Source organism: Pseudorasbora parva, chromosome 16 (genome assembly GCF_024679245.1).
Source record: "Pseudorasbora parva isolate DD20220531a chromosome 16, ASM2467924v1, whole genome shotgun sequence".
Taxonomy (NCBI): Eukaryota; Metazoa; Chordata; class Actinopteri; order Cypriniformes; family Gobionidae; genus Pseudorasbora; species Pseudorasbora parva.
The window spans coordinates 26,325,815-26,341,554 of record NC_090187.1 but is presented as its reverse complement, the minus strand read 5'-3'; the positions used below and the strand labels follow the sequence as shown (position 1 = coordinate 26,341,554).

The 15,740-nt window shown below is 36.9% G+C and overlaps 2 protein-coding genes across 10 annotated transcripts in view; one reads left to right on the top strand and one right to left on the bottom strand.

Annotated features, from left to right (window-relative positions):
* Positions 1–97: 97 nt before the first annotated feature.
* Positions 98–7,680, top strand: sephs1 (selenophosphate synthetase 1). 8 transcript variants are annotated; one of them, XM_067420076.1, is made up of 9 exons: positions 98–346; positions 1,716–1,955; positions 2,795–2,898; positions 2,994–3,101; positions 4,719–4,873; positions 4,967–5,057; positions 5,138–5,237; positions 5,315–5,527; positions 6,653–7,680. In XM_067420076.1, the coding sequence occupies exons 2-9, from the start codon at positions 1,763–1,765 to the stop codon at positions 6,865–6,867; spliced, it is 1,179 nt and encodes a 392-aa protein (XP_067276177.1). In that variant the 5' UTR covers positions 98–346; positions 1,716–1,762; the 3' UTR covers positions 6,868–7,680. The 8 variants fall into 8 exon arrangements, with proteins under 8 accessions (XP_067276177.1, XP_067276178.1, XP_067276183.1 ...); XM_067420077.1 differs by lacking the exon at positions 98–346 and adding an exon at positions 352–473; XM_067420082.1 differs by lacking the exon at positions 98–346 and adding an exon at positions 371–419.
* A 108-nt stretch (positions 7,681–7,788) lies between these two features.
* Positions 7,789–15,740, bottom strand: part of cpt1b (carnitine palmitoyltransferase 1B (muscle)) — a 14,676-nt gene continuing 6,724 nt past the window's right edge. For both annotated transcript variants that reach the window (XM_067420075.1, XM_067420074.1), the window contains 12 exons: positions 14,621–14,728; positions 14,432–14,516; positions 14,123–14,318; positions 12,983–13,168; positions 12,637–12,742; positions 12,432–12,548; positions 12,166–12,330; positions 10,720–10,854; positions 10,456–10,608; positions 10,264–10,377; positions 10,067–10,159; positions 7,789–8,154 (listed from right to left, as the gene is read on the bottom strand). In XM_067420075.1, coding sequence (XP_067276176.1) covers positions 8,071–8,154; positions 10,067–10,159; positions 10,264–10,377; positions 10,456–10,608; positions 10,720–10,854; positions 12,166–12,330; positions 12,432–12,548; positions 12,637–12,742; positions 12,983–13,168; positions 14,123–14,318; positions 14,432–14,516; positions 14,621–14,728 — 1,542 coding nt within the window. In that variant the 3' untranslated portion in view covers positions 7,789–8,070. The remainder of the gene's footprint in view (positions 8,155–10,066; positions 10,160–10,263; positions 10,378–10,455; positions 10,609–10,719; positions 10,855–12,165; positions 12,331–12,431; positions 12,549–12,636; positions 12,743–12,982; positions 13,169–14,122; positions 14,319–14,431; positions 14,517–14,620; positions 14,729–15,740) is intronic.

The following is a 15,740-nucleotide window of genomic DNA, read 5'->3' as shown; positions in this document are numbered from 1 at the left end:
TAAGTTTAAAGGTACAAACTAATGTGGGCATTTTTTGTTGCCACACTCCTATCTCCTTTAAAGGGGAGGTGATTACGTCACGCGGGAAAGAAGGACCCCTCTAGAACTTGGACTTTTTAATTAAAATATCTCCTCAGAACACTCGTTAGCTTGAATTGATGTTCGAGCTTAACGTATCATCGCCTGAACATTTTAAGTAATCGTGAACGCATCACGAAAATGGAGCTGTTCGCCAAGAAATAGTTTATTGCAATCAGTGTCAGTCTTTTCAGGCACATTTTCGAGGCGCTCTTTCGGCGCGCGGTGCATTGCGGGAGCGTCGCGTCTCTTGTATCGAGCGAAACCGGTAAGCACAAACTGAACAGCACAATTAAAGGGGAAATGGAGCACGAATATAACTGTGCCACAATGCTTTAACTGTGAGGAGAGCTATCTAATTTATTCCAGTAGAAGACATAATCAGCGAAATTTGTGTAAAGTGCACCAAATAATTTTAATTCTATATTATTACTCTGTTGTGCACACTGCAATCATGGCGCGGGCGCTTTAAGGGTTAATTTTTTCCACCGCCGACATTTTTAGAAACACTTCGGCTGGTTGCTTCTGTTATTAATATTGCTCATTTGACATCTTAAACGGGTTTTCTTAACATGCATACGTTGTATTGTATATTAGATGCGTTGAAAAGTGACCGAGCAGCGGGAGGCGTTGCATTGGATCAGCGCGTGCAGCGGTATTAGTGATTCATGAGCGAATTGTTCGTTTGACATGATTCTTTTTTAAATGACTCATTGAAGCCGTTTGCAAGCGCATGCATAGCGTTTATTTTTTATTCTTCGTTATCCTTGCATTTATAGATTTAAACAGTCAAGGCGAAATCTTATTTTTCACTTAAAAAGGCTATTGCTAATTGTCTAGCTTAAGTAAAAGTTGAAGAAACAACTCGGCAAACTGTTTTTTAAAATGTATATTTTAATTGAACTAATTGCACATACGTATTTGCTGTCTACTGTATTGGTGTCTGAATTGATTTTATAAATGTTATATATTTATTGTGCACAATAAAGAAAAGTTTAGCAGAGACCTTTGGGAACACTTGGGTGATGGGTAAAAACGAGTCATAATTTTTCCGCTGGTTCATTGAAAAGAACTCTTCAAACGAATCGAATCACTAAAACGAATCAGTCTTGGAGAGCGCGCGCCACATGAGTGCATTTCGAACTATCTGATCCGAGAGATCACAACATCAGCATGCACCCATATATCTGTAGATTAAGATGCCTTGCATTATCTGTTTACAAATAACTATTTATTTATCACAGGAAATAGTCAAAATAAAGAGCAGAATGCGTTAAACCTGTAAGTTAAGAGTGTTTTGTTTTTTATTCAGTTATGAACCGGCCTGTAAAAAAAGTGAGTGATTCAGAGGAAGCGAAAAACATTGCCATGTAAACAAAGAAGGATGGACAGTGAATTCAGCTCAGCAAGAGTTTTGAACAGAGCTGATGTTTTTAAAGGGGAGGATCGGCTCTGAGCATCAGTGAAAAGCATCCAAAACTGTTGCATTATTTTAAATCATATTTAGTGTAAAATTGTACGATGCAGTATTATTATCACTAGTTGCAGGTTGTTTGTTTGTGTGAAATCTCTCTTTTAATGTCTTAATTTTGTATTTGTAGCCTACACACTGTAATGCTTCTTTCTTTCTTTTTCAGATTGCATTGTGAAGGTGTGCGTGCCAGTGACGTTTTGTTTTTTAAACATGTCGGTGCGGGAATCTTTTAACCCAGAGAGTTATGATCTGGACAAAAACTTCAGACTAACACGCTTCACAGAGCTCAAGGGAACAGGTTGCAAAGTACCTCAAGATGTGCTCCAGAAACTGCTAGAATCCCTGCAGGAAAACCATTATCAGGAAGATGAGCAGTTCCTTGGGGCTGTAATGCCCAGGCTAGGTACATAACTACACACAGAGAGAGAGAGAGAGAGAGAGAGAGAGAGAGATAAATAAAATTTAAGTTTTTAAAGATTTTAAAAAGCTCTTTCATTAGTCTGGCCAGAGAAAAAACCAGGACACGGAATGTGTATCGTCCATAAATGAGATCATATCTACGTTATCCACAATTTCAGTTTTTTAGTTTTTTTTTGAAAACCATGGAAACTCCAGAGACACTTTAATATATGATGCGTTTTATTAGATGGGTGAGCAACTCTTTAAATACATTCACTGACAGAAAACTAATCATTGTTATATAGCTCAACACAGTCTAATTGTTTAAATCTGGTTTTCATGATTTACCGCAAGTACCATAATTTACCATGCCTAATATTGATCTAGCTCTGTACTGTGAACCAGTGTCTCATATTAGCCACCGAGCGAATGCACAGAGTAGCATTATAACAACTTTTAACACACTCAAATGTATCTAATATGATAAAACAGAGCTGCGTTAGCCCACATACCGTTATGCTTCTCCAGAAGAAGTGTTGTCTACAGCTTAATAAAATCTCCACTGCTCTCGAGCCATGTGTCGCGATGGTCTCTTATTAGCTATTACTGTTTAATACATTAGTTAATCTGTGAATATTCTGCCCGAGTCCCTTCGGGGTCTTTTCCACCAGCTGTAGAGGTGAAGACATCTCCCATGATTCTGTGAAATCAAAGCTACACCTTTGTTTTAAATAAATGAGCTCTAGCAGCGAAAATGACACCGTAACGTTAAGGTTCAACGCTACATAAAACATCAGTCAAACCATTAACCATGTTTTAAATAACAATGTTTGCTTCCAATAGGCATTGGTATGGACACCTGTGTGATTCCGTTGAGACATGGCGGCTTGTCACTTGTGCAGACCACAGATTATATCTACCCCATAGTGGATGATCCATATATGATGGTAAATACTCACTTTTGAATAACATTAAAGATTAAATGCATCACAGACAGAAAATGTGTCATTATATTATTAACATGAATTCTCTTGCCTTCTAGGGGAGAATTGCTTGTGCCAATGTGCTGAGTGACCTGTACGCCATGGGTGTGACAGAATGCGATAACATGCTGATGCTTCTTGGTGTCAGCAACAAACTCACAGAGAAGGTGAGGCTGAGAAAAATGTGTATAATTTGCAGTATATTTTGGGGTAAATGTGCTGCAGTAACTGTATAGTATTTGGCAAATTTCTATGGTCTCTAAATTATCAACTGAATCAACTTTGATGAAAATCCTGTTGTGTATTATGTTTATACCTTTTCTTTTTTAGCATTTAAAAGGCATTTTATTATAATTCTAAAAACCTGAAACCTCTGAATAACTTTATAAGAATAACATTTTCATTGTTAGCAAAATGAACACTAACTGGACTTATTGCACTTCACAAGGTTTGCTTGATTACCTGTACTTCATTTTTTTTTTTTTAGAAAAATCATGTTACAAACATACATCAGGCTTTTGAGGAACTATTTGTACAACTCTTGTCTTAACCATCACTGTATTGCATGAAATTATATTATAATATATGTTTTGCCTACAGAAAAACTACAGAGCTTTGATCAAACTAAGCATTTAAATACCATATTTAGGATAAATGCATTTTATGTTATTTGTCTGCTAGTGTGATTAAAATCGACAGGGAATACATTAAAAGCAATCAGAATTACATCTAACAGTTTGGCCGTATAAATATCAGTAACTTGCTCAGATTGAGCTAAAAAAAATTGGTGTTTTTCTTCAAATGTAAGCCTCATATTCCCCTATATCATACTATATGAGGCATTAAAAGCCTGGGCCCAGTTTTTCAAAAGTAATCCACTAGGATTTTGGATAACGGATTGGATCAAATCTTGAAAATGTGTTTTTCAAAAGAAAAAACGGATTACATAATCGGATTAGATCACGTAATCCAATCTGGGGTTTGATCCGGATCAAACCTTTAGTTTGGGTTTTTCAGAACTTTTTTTGTAGGATTTGGATCACTTTGATCCCGAAAATATGGATTAAACTGATCCCATCAGAAGGGTGGATTCAGCGAGGATTTCATGCCCAAAATGTGATGAAAACTTTAAAAATGTATCAAATAATACTATATTTGGATCATGCAGTATCCTACAAGATATCCTATTAATTCATAAGGTTTTAATTGTATTTGTTCATCCGTCAGGCTACAGTGATTAGGTAGGCTTTAACGTATTCTGCCTTTCAGTATAGGTCTACAGCAAAGTAGAAAGAGTTTGGCCTCATAAAATAATCCCCCAAACAGCTGTCAAAATTGACCAAAAACAATACATTTTATTCTGCCACTAACTGATATATATATTCATCACAATCGAAAATATTTTTGTTTTTAGAATATTTATCAGTGGTGCATGCAATGATTACAGAATAACCAAAAAATGCAAAGAATGGCAATCACTGATTTTTGTTTTTATTTTTTTTTAAATTAAATGTGTGTTTTCATTTCAAATAAAAATAACCTTATATTGACCCCACACTGGCAATTTTATCCGGATTAAACTTTTTAAAAAACCGGGCCCAGATGTATCAAATTAAAACCCCTTTTTTAAATGTTTATTAATTTTTTTATTTAGTCTAAAGTTGTCTAAATTGTTCTATTTCATAAAATTTGATTTGTTTGACTATTATTTATAGGATTAATACATTTGGTATTAATGAATGTAGTATACAAAACAAATATCCCATGATGTGTGTGTTTTGTAGGAGCGTGATAAGGTCATGCCACTGGTCATCCAGGGGTTTAAGGATGCATCTGAGGAGGCGGGAACCTCCGTTACAGGTGGTCAGACTGTTATAAATCCTTGGATAGTCCTGGGAGGCGTGGCCACAACAGTGTGCCAACCTAATGAGTTCATTATGTAAGTATCTCTAATTTTATGTAATCTAGCTAGTTATTGCTACATGCTCAAATAATAGGTCTGTCCATTCCTGTAATTTTGTGAATGTTCTAGGCCAGATAATGCAGTACCAGGGGATGTGCTGGTTCTTACCAAACCACTGGGAACACAAGTGGCGGTCGCAGTGCACCAGTGGCTGGACATTGTGAGTGTTTAAGACATTTGTCATTTTATTTTATAGCTTGAATAGAGTCTAACTGCTTGCTATCTTTGTTTCTGTCTCAGCCAGAGAAATGGAATAAGATAAAGTTGGTCGTCACTCAGGAGGATGTTGAACTGGCTTATCAGGAGGCCATGTTGAACATGGCTCGACTCAACAGAACAGGTCAGTATATGACACGTGTGTGGCTCATAAATAAGTTTCAAGCAAACATTTGACTTTTTCTGTCCATCTCGGTCCAGCTGCCGGGCTGATGCACACCTTCAACGCGCACGCAGCGACTGACATCACAGGGTTTGGGATCCTGGGCCACGCACAGAACCTGGCACGGCAGCAGCGTACAGAGGTGTCCTTCGTCATTCACAACTTACCAGTTCTCGCCAAAATGGCTGCCGTCAGCAAAGCTTGCGGGAACATGTTTGGCCTTATGCACGGTACCTGCCCAGAGACCTCAGGTATAAGATCTGATATGCAGTGCACCTTTTTTTATTCGTGTGGTGGCAAAGTGTACCAAGGTGTCTGAAAGTCTTTAGTGAACCAAAAAAAGTAAAAAATAATTAAATAAATGTACCCATTTTATATATATATTATATATATATAAATGTAAATATAATTTTTTTAGTTCAGAACCATTTAAAGGGTTGGGGTCAGGAATATAAAAAAAAGAAATAGTAAAATTTGAAAAAGCTGTTTTTCATTTTAATATATTTTGAAATGTAATTTATTTCTGTGATCCTTCAGAAATCATTACAATATGGTCATATTAGAATGATCGAATATAAATAATATTTAATGCCCAAGAAACATTTCTGATTTTTGCTGCCTAATATTTTTTTCTGGAAACCATGATTTAATAAAACTGGATTCTTTAATTAATAGAAAGGTCAAAACAACAACATTTGTAGCACATTTGTTTCTTTATGTCATAATGCTTATCATTTTCTGGGATGTTTAATTCAGAGTTTAAATGGGGGAGATGAGGGACAATGTTTTCACTATGGCTTCAGATGTTTAGATCCCGCTGTAAGTGTATTTTATCCTAGTATTTAAGCTATTATGACATATTACAAAAATTTAACCTGGCAAAAAGCAGCAATCTGAAAATGGGATATGCAATATCTTGTTAAATTACGCGATTTGATATTGCAATTAGTGTGTAAAATATTTTAAAAACAATATTTAAAATCTGAGAATTAAACCATTTGTGTTTCACATACTTTCTGGGAAAAGAAAGCATCGCTACAACTTCTGAAAGTGACCAGCAGTGTCGTTCACTTTTCGGTGTGTCAGACAACGCATGACTGCAAGTTATTGTTTTTCGCAAATTATTGAGTTTAATAACTCTTATTAACATCAAGCAAGTCACATAAGTGACAGTCCTGTGCCCAGTCTATTCTCTGCTCTATGCGTCGACCTAAAACATACACTTTTCACAATGTTGAAGTGACCTATTAAAATCATTCAGATATTGCGTGCCATTTGATATGTACATTTGCGATATTTTGATCATTTCGATATATTGTACAGCCCTCATCTGAATCTTTTTTTTTTCTTTTTTTTTTTCTTCCTTTTTTATGTAGGAGGTTTGCTGATTTGTCTTCCACGTGAGCAAGCAGCCCGTTTTTGCGCCGAGATCAAATCTCCCAAGTACGGCGAGGGTCACCAGGCGTGGATCATCGGCATCGTAGAGAAAGGCAACCGCACAGCACGCATCATCGACAAACCCCGCATCATCGAAGTCGCACCGCAGGTGGCCACACAGAATGTCAACACCACCCCAGGAGCCACATCTTAAACCTGAGCGGCCCGAACAGCTAGCGTACTCTAGCCTCACCTGAAAATATATCAGCGTAATGATATATAAAACATCTGCCCACCTTGGCCTTCAGGCAGATTCTACATGGACACGGTTATAAAGCAGAAGAACATTTAACGAAGAAAATTCAATTGCCTTTTTATGTGTATAGTTTTCTGTTACATTAACTGACCATGCACCTGTTTGTGAGGCAGCTTCCAAGTAGAACGTATGATTAATAGTATAATTCTTATCTGATACTGTTGATTACTTTCAAATATCTTCTGTTCGCACATCACCTGCGGTTTCATACTTAGCCATGATGTGTTTTAGCCTTTCCTGTTAGTATGCACAACCCATACGGTAGTTCACTTCATAATCTTTGCCTCGAACAATAGTTAATGAAGCTGCAGTGACTAGGAAGCGCGTGTTGGGAAAGGATTGCTTTTTTTACTTTTGTATTATCCCTCAATCGTCGGATAAAATAACCCTTCCCTCACTGTTCGGTGGAAACATTGTTGGACTGAAGGAACCCAAGGTAATACCTCTCTAATAAATCAAGACCTCGTATTCTAGGAAAAGCACCCCCGTATTTGACGGCGGTGCCGATGTTTCTCAAAGAATGTGCTAAACGTTGGAGATGCAGTCATGTATGATATTCACTGTTTCACATGAGCATCATTAGTTCTGTTCTGTGGTAGAGCTGTTTTTATATTCTGTACAAAGGTCATTCTTTCTGTCTCTCATGTTTGCTAATCGTTACATATATATATGCCTTGAATCCCCTCCAATAAATCTCAGATCTTTTTTTTTAATTCTTGAAAAGATGCGTCTGATTGAGTGTGTGTGTGTTAAGACCCATATTTTTGTGTACAGCTTTTTTGCTTAAGTGCAGGGTAAATTTAACATTTTAAAAGTAAATATGCACCAATGATATATTTACAGACATTTGCCAAAGACCACATACTAAAATATTTACAATTAAATACAATACATTTTTTGTTTAAATTTTTTCATAAATCCCTTTTGCTCTAAAATATCTAAGTGCACTCTTTCACTAAACATGTTCTTGCTATAAATAACTACAATATATTTACAAATTTATGTAATGCTAGCATAACCTAATAGTTTTAATCAGATTATTGTAAAACTGATGCTTTCAGTTTGGGCCAGCTTTAAAGTTGAAATTCCTGTATTTAGGAGTCACATCTTCTTGTCTTTCTGGTTGAATAGAGCTCTTATGTCCAGCATTGCCTGTCTGATATTCTGGCCAAAGCGGAATGAATCCTGAAGACAGGGAGAAAAAGATAGTCTAAGATGAGCAGATTCAGAAGTATGATATAGTGAAAGAACATCGTATGTACCACACAGTGTTGGGTAAGTTACTTAAGTAATTAGTTACTAATTACATTTTCAATAGTGTAATTAGATTACTGTGCAAATGACTGTTCAAAAAGTTTTTAATTACTTATTACGATTCAAGGATGGATATGAAATGGCTCTTTGTTTTAAGTCATTCAAATATGATTTTTCGTTCATGAGATAGAATTAATTAATTTTTTTATCTTTCACCTTTATTTGTTTCTTTAAATAATGTCTGAACATTATTGTATTTTTATTTCTCTCATGTTCGAAAATAAACAAAAAAAAAATACATAATATAAAACGACATAAATAACAAATGTGAGAAGGATACATAAAAACATGCATTTTAAAGTCAGACTTTAAATTTTGATGTTAAATCCACCATTCTATTATATATAATTTTTCTCCAGTCTATACACAGTATTTAGTTCAATTACTTGTGACTTAATAACTGTAGTTAAATGATACAAAAAAAGAGTAATCTCTTACTTTACTAAAAAAAGTAAAAAACTAATTAAATTACAGTAACTAGTTACACCCAAACCTGTGTACCATTTAGAATAATGCTTTTTTAAATTATATATATATATATATATATATATATATATATATATATATATATATATATATATATATATATATATATATATATATATATATATATATATATATATATATATATATATATATATAACGCATTTAATCCAGAGTATTCTTGAAAAATGTATTTGGGTTTTGAAAGGCATGAAGTTGAATGCCTTTGAAATATTGTTTTTGGATGAACTTTCAGATGAACTGAATCTGTATTTTTTTTTAAACCTGTTTGGCCCACATCTGAACTTATGGTGAACTCATTTTATTAATGCCTGTTCACATCAAAAAATAAAATGATAATTCACATTTTCAAAATGGCAGATCAAATAATTTTATGAAGTATATACTTTGACAACAAAAAAATTTAACTGAAATCTCAAACACAAATTGTTGTGTAAAAACACGCAAAAAATCTGGAATATGAGGGTGAAAAAAAAATCAAAATATTAAGAAAATTGCCTTTAAACCTGTCTAAATGAAGTCCTTAGCAATGCAGATTACTACTACTATTTTTTTTTTAAAATATATTTACAGTAGGAAATGTACAAAATTTCTTCATGGAACATGATCTTTACATAATATTTTTGGCATAAAAAAAAAATCGATAAATTTGACCCATACAATGTATTGTTGGCATCTGCAGTGCAACATATGATTGGTTTTGTGGTCCAGGGTCACATAATATGTTCGTAATTCTGAGTATCTGAACTTTTGTGTAGTCTACTGATAGTGTACATTGTGAATTTAATTCAAATCAACTTAAAGTTATATTTCAAGTATAAAAATGAATACCTTTTTGTATAAATAAATGGTAAACTATAAGTATGATGTTAAGTTAAACTAGTAGTTTATTGAGAGTAGTGCATTTTAATAAACAAAAAAAATGCTAAAAGTATTTAACTAGTAATCTATTAGTATACCTATAAGATCAATTGCAGTTGCAGTACAAATAAAAATAAAAAAACGTAGTAAACTCAACCTCGTTGTGTACTCAAAGTTTACTACTGTAACACTAAAATTTAATACTGTAACTACATAAAGTATACTTAAAAATATACGTGGACTACTTCAATATACTTAAAATGAACTTGTAAGGGGTGTGTGAATGCTAATTTAGTTATTGATATAGTTATGATTCTTGGTGTGAATGGGCCCATAACAAGGGTACATAAATATAGTGTATGGTCTCAAAGTGGCTGTAAAATGAGTTAAGAAAAATGTCAGGTTTAAATTCTCTTACCGTCTCAGGGCTGGAGAACTTGCTGGAAATGTGGAATGTAATGAGATTCTCGCCGACAATGATGTAAGAAACACCATAACCGTCATCAGCAACCTGCATATAAACAATTGGAAATCAAAACTGGTCAAATATATGGAGAAATTAATTTACTAAACTCATTGCAATGACACATTGTGTACTGTAGGGGTGACACTCACAGGCCCAAAGCCACCTCCTGCTCCCACATATTTTGGAAACTTCTGCATGTCGATTAGATTGAGCTGCTGTTGAGGGGTCTGACTGGTGGAGAGACGCCAGGGCTCAGACAAAACCTATCAAAAGAAGGTGTTCTTAAGACTTCAGCTAAATTAAACAGGTTATTTATAATCATGAAACAGACGTGCACTCACCTGTTTGAGGAAGGGTGAGTCTATGCCCATTACTTTGGACACAATGTAGAGGCAGAAGAGATGCCGATCGATCCCAGCACCTGTCATTGCCAGACGGTACATGTTCTGATGTTTATCAGCAGCTTTTTTGAAGAGCGCTAACCTCTGCTCATTCTGATAAACAAGAAAAGGTCAGATGATGTTAAGTTTTAAAATGGCACCGTTACTCTAGGCAACTTTGTAGATATGACCCCTAGGTTGGGTCTGTAAATATATTACTCTCACCACTATGGTCTCGTCGTCCATTGCTTTTACAAACGCTGTGGACTCACAGGTGCACGAGCGCACGGTTTCCGTCCGGCCCTCGCGGAACATGCGTGTCATGGATGATTCATAAGTCAGACAGAATTTACCCTTGTCCTACATCAACAAAAACAAAAAAATGACTGCTTTAAAAAGTTTGTTTACAATATACAGACACATTTTTGCAAAGGGACATATACACTATATTGCCAAAAGTATTGGGACACCCCTCCAATTCATTACATTTCAGGTGTTGCAATCATTTCTATGGCCAAAGGTGTATAAAAACAAGCACCTAGGCATGCAGACTGCTTCTACAAAAATTTGTAAAAGAATGGGTCGCTCTCAGGAGCTCAGTGAGTTCAAGCATGATAGTTTGTCACCTGCACATTAATGAAATTTCCTCACTACTAAATATTCTACGGTCAACTTGTTTTTTTTAAAAATTGGGAACAATAGCATCTCAGCCACGAAGTGGTAGGCCGTGTAAAATTACAGAGTGGGGTCAGCGCATGCTGAGGCGCACAGTGTGCAGAAGTCGCCAAACTTTCTGCAGCCGATAGCTACAGACCTCCAAACTTTGTGTGGCCTTCAGATTAGCTCAAGAACAGTGCATAGAGAGCTTCATGGAACGGGTTTCCATGGCCAAGCAGCAGCATCCAAGCCTTACATCACCAAATGCAAGGCAAAGTGTTGGGTGCAGTGGTGGAAAGCACGCTGTCACTGGACTCTAGAGCAGTGCAGACGTGTTCTCTGGAGTGGCAAATCATGCTTCTTTGTCTGGCAATCTTATGGATGAGTCTCGGTTTTGCGGTGGTCAGGAAAGTGGTACTTGCCTGCATTGTGCCAAGTGTAAAGTTTGATGGAGGGGGAATTATGGTGTGGGGTTGTTTTTTAGGGGTTGTGCTTGAGTTCCAGTGAAAGAAACTCTTAATGATTCAGCATACCAAGGCCAAGACCAAGACCATACCAAGATTTTGGACAATTTATTGCTCCCAATTTTGTGTAACAGTTTGGGGATGGCCCCTTCCTGTTCCAACATGACTGTGCACCAGTGCACAAAGCAAAGTCCATAAAAATTGGATGAGCGAGTTTGGTGTGGAGAAACATGACTGGCCTGCATAGAGTCCTGAGTCCTGACCTCAACCTGATAGAACACCTATGGGAGGAATAAGAGCGGAGACTGCAAGCCAGGCCTTCTCGTCCAACATCAGTGCCTGACCTCACAAATATGCTTCTAGAATAAAAAATCCCATTAACACACTCCTAAACCTTGTGGAAAGCCTTCCCAGAAGAGTTTACGTTGTTAAAGCTGTAACTCCATATTAAACCCTGCGGATTAAGAAAGGGATGTAATTAAAGTTCATGTGCATGTAAAGGCCCAAAACTTTTGACAATACAGTGTATGTGCATATGTGTGGCTTGTACCCTGTATTGAGCTAGTTGCAGTGCCAGCTGGATAAAAGCATCTGGACTTGTTCTGCATTTCTTTATCAGGCCCTTCCCAAACTCATTAAATAAGCAGCCGTGGAAATCCACATCGTCAGCAATTCTCTTTGCAATCATGTAAGAACCTTCAATAATCTCCTGGCACTGAGAGAGACATAAGGTTTAATCAGTTATCAATGTATCACATGTAAAAATTACCATGTCAAAAACCATGTCAAGACCTAAGATGTAAGGATAATACACACAGCTTTTGGGATGTCCCACTGTAGTCTGGTAGGGGGCGCCAAGCTTTTGTTGATGTCTCCTTTGCAATGTCCCTCTGAAGTATAACCCAGGTGGAAACAATCTGTGGCCGAAACATACTGAACAGAAAGTTGAAATGGATGTTATTTCTTACAGCTAATTAGTGTCACTTCATAAATATATTTAGAATTATTGTTATTTGTTTACCTCCCACATATGCCCAATGATAGGTGAGTCAGCCCACGAATGCTCAGTGTTGACGCCCATTTTACCGTTCTTGTAGACAATGAAAGTGAAGGATTTATCAAACCACCTGACAGGTGCGAGAAGATTGATCAGTTAATGTACATTTATATGTGTTTGTGTGGTTTGAAGGTTTGAAGATGTGCTAATCATGGTCACCATGGTCATTTAAATTAGAAATGTTGCCTTGGCAACTAACTGAAATAAGTTTAAGTAATTGAAACTGAAATAAAAAATAAAGCTAAATACAAATATAACAAATATATACTAAAAGTATATTAAATGATGCTAAAATAATACTGGTTCCTACCTGTCATAGCACTTTCCATGGAGTAGAGATTTGGCGTAGAGGTCCAGGGACCGTATGTTTTCTGGATCATATCCATGCGCCTCATCGTCCAGGGTCAGGAAAAAGGCAGCCGTCTCTATGGCTTCCAGAGACGCCCGGTTGACACCCTCTCTAAAGTACTTTAAACGTGCCCTGGCCCAAGGAACCCTGCATGTGTGTTAAAGGGGAAGATTTCTATTAAACGGTACATAACACACAGTTTCTTCAAATCTCATGTAAATCTTGAGTACCTATTAAGAAGTTTGGCATCCTTTCTATCTCTGAATAGTATTTCGTTTTATCAGATTTGTTATTTATAAGCTGTACCTATTCTTTGCAACAACAGCTGAGCTCGTTCAGGCGTGCAGTGGGCGGAGCTAAAGAGTCACAAGCACACACACACACACACACACACACAGCTCCCGTAACCCAAACAAAGCTCTTTGGCCCTGTCCCAAATGGCACCATACACCCTCACGGCCTACCTCTAAATCCGCACTTTCACGACGTAATGCCGATTTGACTGCTGGGTAGAAGTCCTCTGCATAGTTCGCAAACTTGAGGGCTCAGCTGAAGTGAGATTTGAGGGCGCATAGCAGCCGGAAAGGGGGCGCCCGCGAGCACCATTCTTTAAGCTTAAACGACGAATGGACGGACACGTGCACGCAATGGCCATTGTAAGTCCACAAGACCGAAAGTGCACATGAAGTGTGCCATTTGGGACAGGGACTTTGATGTGCGCACAGTTGCTCTTACTTGCTCGTACACGCTCATCTGGGAAGAGTTACCATACAAGCAATTTCTAATAATGAAGTAGTGTATTTGGCATAGAAATACTCCGCCATACGACCAACTCGTTGTATAACGAATATATATATTGGCCATGTTTAGCATGAGAATCAAACTCTTTAACAGAGTAGGAATGCATGAAATAGCATTAGACACCCCCCACCCCCCTAAGTTGACATCTTTTTTTAATTTAATTTAATTTACAGAAATATTCATGCCCCAACATTGTTATTATATACTATTATCATTTAAATAGTATATTGTTATAAAACCCCAGTTTGAAAACCTGGTTTAATACACAGTCTCAGGACTATTTTACGAGGTCTTCTTCACCTGTTTCCAGCTGTCAGTGAAGGGAGCTTGAGCTCTCCAGGTTGTGGTTCAGATTTGTCATCCAGGATACGTTGAAACTGCAGCTCAAGCTCTGAGGGCAAAAGGTGGCGACCACCGTAGTACAACCACACCTTAAAGAAACGGCCTCGATGATACACCACCAAGTGCTTCCTGTCCGTCAGATGCTGCACAAAATCTGAGCATAAACAAAAGCGTGTGGTTTTAAATAAGCATCCATGAACATTTACGCCTATCATATATATTCAAGTACTGTATGTAGATTAAAATATAAATGAAAAATGTCCTTACCAGTCTCAATGCCTGGGATACGAGTAGTGTTGAACATCCTCTCATACTGAAAAGAGCACATAGGGACAATCCCAAGAGCTCTCAGCTGAGAAGAGAGAACAGCGGGCATGATATGAAACTTTCTCATATTTATTTTTGCATGCATTTCAATGTAGTGGATGGAAAAAAACTATTTGTATGTGTTTGTACCGGGGTAAGTTCTCCTCGCTCCAGTTTCCGACGGTACTGCAGCATGGCATGAACTACATTTCCTGCTCGTGCAGCCTGTCTGTGTGTTGGGGTCACATAGAGGAAATCCTGACAGACGGAGAGTGAGAGTTATGGATATAGGTAGTTTTTTACTTTATTTTATTAAATAAGGCTTTTTTATTTTTTATTAAATAAAAAACACAAATACAGTGGGGATCGAAAGTTTGGGCACCACAGGTAAAAAAATGTATTAATGTGCATAAAGAAAGCCAAGAAAAGATGGAAAAATCTCCAAAAAGCATCACATGACAGATTAGACATTCTTATAATATGTCAAAAAAAGTTTTATTTTATTTCCATCATTTACACTTTCACAATAACAGAAAACAAACAAAAAAAATGGCATCTGCAAAAGTTTGGGCACCCTGCTCATACCTTGTACTGCCCCGTTTGGCAAGCTGAGACCAGACAGTGTCGTGAATTGTTCTCAATCATCATCTGGATAGACCAGGTGATGTCAATCTCAAAGGTGTTAAATGTCCAGACTCATCTGACTTTGCCTCAACAATCAGCATCATTGTTCTTCTAAGCAGTTGTCTAGAAAACTAAAACTGAAAATAGTCATGAAGCAAGAGAAGGCTATAAAAAGATAGCAAATCGTTTTCAGATGCTAATATCCTCTGTTCGGAATGTAATTAAGAAATAGCAGTCCTCAGGAAAAGTGGAAGTTAAAGCAAGATATTTGCTTTTTAAGGAAGACCAAGAAATTGGTCTGCACAATCCCTCCATAAAGATCTGGCAGACACTGGAGATGTGGTACACTATTCCACCACTATAAAGAGATACTTGTACAAATATGGTCTTCATAGAAGAGTCATCAGAAGAAAACCTCTTCTACATCCTCACCACAAAAAACAGCATTTGAAGTTTGCAAATGAATATACAGACAAGCCTGATACAAGTTTTGTGGACCGATGAGGTTAAAATCTAACTTTTTGGTCGGAATGAGCAAAGGTATGTTTGGAGAAGAAAGGGCACATCATTTAATGAAAAGAACTTCTGTCCAACTGTTAAGCATGGGGGTGGATCATTCATGCTTTGGGGTTGTACTGAAGCCAGT